An 8,613-nucleotide genomic window follows, 5' to 3' on the forward strand; every position below is an offset into this window, starting at 1 on the left:
TGCAGCTTCCTAGTTGTGACCCGGGAGAAATAGCTTGCAGACTTGGTACGTGCCGGGTCTTATCCGGATTCCATCCAGGTCCTAGCATTGTGTTTCCAAGAGATTCGAGAAGACGTTTAAGAAACGTTATAGCTGAGATTTGATAATAGTCTTTTAGTCAACGATACGCCATTTCTTCTCAGCAGAAGTCGTTCCGAAATCTAAAAAACTACTGACGTAGTTTTTAGCTTTTGAGAAATACTGATAATATAGAACTGAGGTGAAGTGTCTGTGCCTAATTTATGATAAAATGCTTTCAATTCGACAATGTGATTTTCTCTACAACTTTATTTAAAGCGACAATAAAAATATGTGAATTGATTTTACATACAAAATAAAAATCCGTCCGGTAGTTTTTCAGTTTATTGCGTTCATACAGACGCGACGCGATCGACTTGTTGTAATACTTGTTATAATATATAAGGATAAGGATATTGGTTTAAAAAATGTAATTTTCCTCATTGTTCCAGGTAATCCACTCAACTGTAATTGCCGGCTGTCCTGGGTGTACGTCCTTCGGAACGAGACCAAACATGGTAACTTGAGGAGCGCCCTCGAAAAAATATCATGTATCACCGACACGCCTAATGACAGACACTCAAGTCAAGAGGACTCGGCAAACGACAATCAGAACGTACTTTCCGACGATAACTACGACTACTATGACAAAAGCGAAGACTATAACAATAGTAAAATTAAAATAAGTAAAGCCAAGAAATTAATCGATATACCGCTTGAAAGTTTACCGTGCCCACAGGAAATTATGCAGTCTATAGAGGAAACTTACGGGCATCCTGTCCAAAATGAAATTAGACTTAAAGCATTTTCTTCGGTTGGTAGAATTGCTCCCAGTATAATCGTTATTTTAATGTTGGCAATTTAAGTTGTTAAAAATACAAAGATATTTGTGATATTAGAAATTAAAGTTAAAATGTAATTGTATTCTATAAAATAGCTGTACCTATCTGTCATCGAAATTGATCGAATGTTAAGTTCTTGTAAGATCGTATTAGATTTTGTAAGTATTTGGCTGATAGTTATAAAATGTTATGATAACTAACTCTGCGGTAAGTAATGATTGTATATGTTAATTAAATAGGTACCTAATTGTTGATAAAATTAAAATCCTAATTTATGAATTAGTAACTTCTAATATCTGCCCTATTTGAAGAGAGATTACACGCACGCATGGCATTGATATCAATTGTAAATATCAAAAACAAATAATTTATTCAGAAATTAGACCTTCACAGGCACTTGTTTCACGTCATATTCTAATTTAATATTTACCAAAGCTTAAAACTACTACTATTGTCGTTAATTGACTTTCGCCCATAGACAAAATTTAATTATTTTTTAGCACGCAGTATTAAAATATTAACTATTTTGATTCGATAGCCTTTTCCTGCTGTGGCAGGTGAAATAACTCGTTAAGTTTTCTATCATTTCAATTCGTAACAATATCTATACGAAAAAAAAAAAATAATAATCTAATCTAAAAATGGTGCATGGCGTTATCAAATTGGTGCATGGCGAATAAAATAAGATTTCGTTCAGACATATAGCGTAAATTTTAACAGACTCTAAAAATAACAAATATAGTCTTATTGGTCTTCAGGATTAAGTTTCGTAGAGTCAACATGCTAAGAAGAAGAAGAAAATAAAACAAATTAAAATATCTCAACAAACTTTAATGTCCTTCCATAACAGTCCTAAAATCGATGCTGGAGACAAAAATCTCCGGACATCCATGCTCATAATGATCGCTTGACATTCAGCGCAGGTAACCGGCACGCTCCGTATAATTCCGGTCACAATTTGTCTTCTCAGGAACTCGGGGAATGACCGGACTTTATTCTATTCTACATTTTGCAGTTTAAATCAGTTCCTGGAAGTGAAAAGAATATTATTTTAAGTGAGGTCGTAATACAGTGTACGGTTGTGTATTTTATATGACTTTTAGGTAGGGGTTGGTAGGAAGATAGTATTAGCGCATTTCTAATTGATGTATATAAGGCCCAATGAAAACACGGGCCCAGCCCACGATAATTCAGATAGCTGTTGTTACTACCACTATTTTGTCAAAATTATATAAATTTTATCAAAGACTAGCTTATGCCCGCGGTCTCACCCGCGAGATTTTCCAACGAGAACATTTATTTTTCCGGGATGAAAGGTACCCATTTCCTTCTCTGTACTTCAAACTATATGTATGAATTTTTTAGAAGATCGGTTGAGTAAAAGCGTAAAAACACAAATAAACTTATTTTCGCTTTTATAATATTAGTTGGTATATATGTACCTGGTATGCGATCTCCTAAAAAGCCAGGAAATTTGACACTCTATTACTTTTACAGTTACAGTTGTATCAATCAATTTTGACGTTAGCTTTAACTTAACACGCGTACGCCGTTTTATCTCAACGGCGCGCATATCAAAGTTGAAGTCAACGTTCACTGGTGCAACCCAATCTAAGCAAGTAAAATTTATGACGTAGAATTTTTCTTGTGTATGTAAAACATTGGAAAAAATCATTTCCCCGTGCGTGTTATAAAAAGCAGTCGATATTTCTGTGTCATCGACAAGACATGCTATATATAACAAATGAGCATTACAAAGGTTTTGATGTGACCTTTGTAAGGGAACCTTGGTATAAAATGTGGAAAGTAGAAATGTAGTGACGGCGAGCGGTGCATACAGAAAACTTATAATAATAATTTATTTATTTTTGTCAGACATGAGTTTTGTTATACATGAAACCTACATCGACTATTTCATAAATTTTAATTCCATATTAAAATACTTTAAACCTACTTCAGATAGTTTCCGATCACAGGTACAAAGTCATAATTCACACTTCAGATTGCGGCCAAACGACTTCTAGTAATAAAATGTTTTGGACTTATACAATTTATGACTGGTCTGTTCTTTATATAATAAGAAGTTTTCAAAATTCTTATTTTGGCTATACTAAGCAGGTTTTATTACATGGATATCATGCACGAATTGTTTGAAATCGCCAACTGAAAATCATTAACGAGAGAACTCATACGCACATTAAGTATTTTAATCAAAAATTTTAATTTTGGTGAAAAACCATTTCCTTAATTCTACTTCAAATACTTGTAGCGGGAGCTAGGTGATTATGCTCGACCGCCACCGCAGGGAAGATCTTCCCGCCAGGCAATGTGTTGCGCCTGGGGAACCGCACGGCTGCGACGGTGTCATGTCGGAGGTTGTATTTATGCTTCCAATCGAAAACGCACTGTCTGCGCGGTCTAGGCTTGTTAGCTTCTGGTAGTGAGTCGACCGTAGTGCCATCTGTCCCACTGTCGTGTCTATCTGTTTGTATAAACGCGATAAATTTAAAAACTACCGGTTTCCTGAGGAAGGTTTCGCTGTATTATTACGGTTTTACCCGGGCGAAACCGGAACGAGTCACTAGTAAATAATAATACGAATATTTAAGAGTACCTACTACTCTCTAATGAAAATACTGTACGTAGGCGTAAGACGAAAGAGATGAATTAATTCAGCCGAACTGGCATGGTCTCGATAGCTCAGTGGTCAAGAGCACTGTCCCAGATAGACCGGGGCGGGGGTTCAATTCCCGCTCGATTCCAAAGTTTTTTCATCTCATCATTATTATTTTCAAAAATAATTTAAAAAGCATGTGTGACATGTATAACAAATTCATTTAAATGAATAAATCATTTCTAGTAATTCTATATTTTGATTCTTTGGGTTGCATGGGGCATGTTTTGGCCAGTGCGGTAAAATGTGAAAAACTGCCCACATTTGTCATTTAAGACCTGCCCGGGGCATTTCGTTCTTGGTCTGATGGATCACCCTTGGCCATTTTCTATTTGAGCTCTAATCATTTTTTTATATTATTAAATGACATTCTTTATAATTCAAGTTATCTTCATCATCACGGATGTCATAAAACATAATAAAGTAAATGCCATGTGTTACGCCAAATATTTTTTTATACTACCACCATGCTGCCATATGGACCACCGTATGGCAAGTGGTCACCACCTATCAACGCCTGCAACACCAGGAGTGTCACACGCGCGTTGCATACTTTGTGGCGTAGGATCTTTTTCCATAGTACCTTGATACCAATTACACTGAATATACCTGATTACAACTTCCAGCTTAAAACTCCATCACTCATCTTCGGCCTAGTTGCATTTAGGTCTATGACCTTAAAATTTTGAAGATTTGGCTATGATTTCACAACCGGCCTCCTGTCTGACGTTAACCCTCCTTGAGAATGGTATTGTTGCCTATCAGTTGCAAAAGCCCTTAGTTGCCTCGTACGACATCCACGGGAGGATATGGAGTGGTCCTGTTCTAGGGTGGGACCACACGCCACACACACGTTACAACTTCCAGCTTACAACGAACTAAAAAATAAGTGCACAAAAGAAATGATAAACTCATTAAGGTTCCTATTCTATATCCACGGTATAATTAATTACGATCCAAATGGAGTCATAATGAACAGAATCTTAAAATTATTCCTCTCTAATTAATAAGATAAATGTGATGATCAGAATTCAGGAAATAATTCCCCTATTTTATTAGATTTCACTCTTGCTTTAGATCTGTTTTCGCGTATAAAACCATTGAGTATCATTTTAATGAAGTATTTTTGACGGTAAATGATTATTATTCAAACCATCGATATTTAATTCAGGTATTGGAATGAAATTGCATATTGGTTGTTAATAATATTTATTCTCACAAAGAATTACATAATTCGCATAAATGTGAGAACTATACATAATAATCTGTATAATTATATAGAATAACGCGCAAACGGTGATCATTGTAATATAATTTGAATTCGCAACAATGAATTTTGTTCAAAATACATTTCGAAACATATAATTTCATAATATATTCTAATTATGTAAAATCAATGTATAGAATTATCTAATCACAAACTTTCATATCAAATATCTGAAGTATCTGTATCTATACTAATATAAAACGTTGGGCCGGTTTTGATTAAATTCGGAATAGATATAGTTAATGGCCCGAGGATGTATATATATATATATATATATATATATATATGCCCCCAACATAATTATCCTTATGTTTGAACATAAAGATAATTATGTTGCCGCGATAACACTATTACTAAACCAAGGGAGCGTCATTTAAATATGTAGTTCCGTGACATTTTCCAAGTGTAATCTTGACCTTATTTCTAAACCAATTTAGCAGAAATTTTCCAAGAATCCAAAGTGTACCTTTACCAGCCACTGCAACTTTTCTCCGACAAAATGAAAGAAAATTAGCGAAGAAATTGTCACATTGCGCTGCAATTTTGCATAGAGTTTTCAATTGAGCTAAAAGCCTTTTTGTAGTAAGGAGGACATTAAAACTGTTATAAATCTATTATAATAATAGACCTGTGCATAAAAAGTAATGGCTTAACTTCATGCTTTTGTTATTACGCACTATTACTTTTATTGTGCTTTTTATATATTTCGTTAATAAACTCGCGCGTTGGTGTCGTGTAATGTAGTCCTATTCTCTCTGTCTCAAATATGTGCAATCCCGGTTTCTTCCTTAGTCGTAAGAAAATTGGAGCCTAGGATCCATTTTCCGACTTCTTCTTCTCCACCTCATACGGTCTTCATTACGTTTAGTATATAGGTAGGTCAACATCTAACATATAGTCTTAAATGTTATTGTAATTTTAAGTGTATAATTTGTTTACCCTTCTTTATTTTAATAGTAATAGTTCAAGGTTTTTTTAAAGAAATAAAATGCATTACCCCTTTATAACGCTTATTGATTTTAAAAAAATCTAATTTTGAATTTATATTCAGTAGCACAACGAACTTGACATTTTCATCTTAGAAATTGCCCGACTTTTGTCATTTCCATACTTTTTAGAAAACATGTAAATTATATTTAAAGATTATTTGACGTGCAAAATATTACAATCACATGTTAAGTAATTATCGAAGGTATATTTATAATTTAATTTAATCTTAGCATTTTTAATTGAAATATAAAATCAATATATCCATAAAATCATATACATGAATATGTAAAATTAGAGGGATATGTCTGTTATTTTTGTACTTTCATGAATTAAGACAAATATATAATACATTAGTTATTTCTTTTAATAAAATAATTTTTGTTTTAAATTATTGTGTAAATAGAAAAGTATATTAGTCATTTAACTGTGCTGTATAAAAAATACTCGCAATGTTTTGTTCAATTTTTGATTGGGATCTAATTATATGTATATAGACATCTTAAAATATTAATTAATATACAAGTAAAAATAGTATTATTGTTTTTTTTTTAGTTGCCTCATGATCCCTAATGATGATGATGCCCTGAATCGTTCTGTCTTTATCTTTCATACGTTTCGTCCCGTATGATCAGCATTAGAAAATATGTTTTCAATTTTTTTAGCTGATGTAGCTGGGTAACAAAGTACCATTTGTATTTTGTTACCCATATGTTATGCTTCAGTTCTCGTCTCCCAATGGCTGTACAAATGTATTTATATTAAATTTTAAGTACTCGTACTAATTGATCTCATGTATAATTATAATGATTATTGATATTGTTAGGTTGTGTATAGTCTTCGAATCTGTTGTAATAAATTATCTATTTCTACCCGTGATCTTATTGTTTTATTTAAACCACCATTTTCTTTTACATAACACTGTTTAGGCTAGAGTCTAGTGATATATATGTTTAGTAAAATAGGGTATTTCGAGAAACGCATGCTATTGCCACTGCGCTAGGGGCCAACACCGATGGTGCGATAGAGAGGGAAATTGTTTGTGCCAAACTCTCTCCTATGTATGACAAGGTCAGTAATTTGTACAAAAAATGTATGCTATAGATAAAATAGATACATATAAGACCATTGTGATAATTTATACACTGTTACAATGCCGTTGGATCATCAGCTTGATCGACCTCGGTGGCGCAGTGGTTTAAGTGCTTGCCTCTGAACCGAGAGGTCCCGGGTTCGATCCCCGGTCGGGTCATGATGGACAATGATCTTTTTTCTGATTGGTCCGGGTCTTGGATGTTTATCTATATATGTATATGTTATAAAATATAGTGTCGTTGAGTTAGTATCCCATAACACAAGTCTCGAACTTAGTTTGGGGCTAGCTCAATCTTTGTCCATATATTTTTTTTTTTTATTTATCATTATACGAACATATGAAGGTTGGAAAGACCATTTAGAAAAAAAAAATATAAATAAACGTAACTTTCATAAAAACAATATATATAGATATTCAGAACAATTTTTCTAAGTAGTTATCACCATAAATGCAATTATTAAGGTAGCTGTCGAACAATAATATTTTCTCGCTAATTAAGATATTACTCAAGCGTATCGTCACGTAAGGGAATCATTTAGTATGGAGAGTTGAGACGAATTCAAAAATGTGTCCCTATTTTATTTTCGTAATATCTTTGAAAGTCAATACTTTAATAATTACAATTCATTAACACAATAATTCTTTCACTGGTGTTTCAAATCAAATAATATAAGAGCCTTCGAATAGTCATCAAAATAAAAATAAAATTGTCATCTAACCTTGTTCCTCAAACTAGTTCTAACCGATCACAAGGAAACTTTGCATTAATTCAGGGGCCTCTAATTTCTATTCCACTTGTCAGCGCCTCCTTTAATGTTAATTTACATAATCTTGCGAAAGTTTCGGCCATTCTATACCCTTTTCCTCTTTTACCTTTTAAATATAAAAGACACAAAAAAGTTTTAATAACATGTCTTTCGATAAAAAAGTAATTATAGTAAAAAAATATGTGTATTTGATTAAGACGACCTCGGTGGTGCAGTGGTGGAGTGCTTGCCTCTGAAGCGAGAGGTCCCGGGTTCGATGCCCGCTCGGGTCATGATAGAAAATGATCTTTTTCTGATTGGCCCGGGTCTTGGATGTTTATCTATACATGTATTTGTTATAAAATATAGTATCGTTGAGTTAATATCCCATAACACAAGTCTCGAACTTACTTTGGGTCTAGCTCAATCTGTGTGATTTGTACTAATATATTTATTTTAATGATATAAAAAACCTACTTTTGAATTGATTATTTAATTTTATACTCCCTCTGTTTTCATACTCGCATTGGTTGGTTTAATTATTATTCAGCTGTAAGGCAACAATTACATTCTCAAAAATAGTTGACGATAGGCGGTTCTAAAAACAAACATGTCATCGAAGGGTTAAAAAAAAATCTACACGTCAAGAATGTAAATTTTTGTCTTGATGTATTCCGTCACCGAAATATATATAAGTATATAGATGACTCCCTGCACGATAAATGTTTTTGTATTCTCAGGGCTCGGATTGATAGTTTCACACAGTACAAGTAAAAGTTCAAAGGAAAGCTTTACGCATATCCAAGGCTGTAGTAGGCAAGGATGTATTAAAAGTTCCTTTGAAACGCACCGTTCGTAAGTTCTAAGAATATTCCGAATGTATTACTGAATTTCCTTATAGGCAATATATGTAAATACAATACAAATATATATATAATATGGAC

General features: G+C 33.3%; 1 protein-coding gene across 1 annotated transcript in view; it reads left to right on the top strand.

The window, feature by feature from the left end:
• The window catches only part of LOC128674421 (connectin-like), a 54,396-nt gene extending 52,874 nt beyond the window's left edge, over positions 1–1,522 (top strand). The window contains exon 3 of the mRNA XM_053752933.2: positions 510–1,522. Coding sequence (XP_053608908.1) covers positions 510–922 — 413 coding nt within the window. The 3' untranslated portion in view covers positions 923–1,522. The remainder of the gene's footprint in view (positions 1–509) is intronic.
• The last annotated feature ends 7,091 nt before the right edge of the window (positions 1,523–8,613 follow it).

This window comes from Plodia interpunctella, chromosome 12 (assembly GCF_027563975.2).
Source record: "Plodia interpunctella isolate USDA-ARS_2022_Savannah chromosome 12, ilPloInte3.2, whole genome shotgun sequence".
In the NCBI taxonomy this organism is placed as follows: Eukaryota; Metazoa; Arthropoda; class Insecta; order Lepidoptera; family Pyralidae; genus Plodia; species Plodia interpunctella.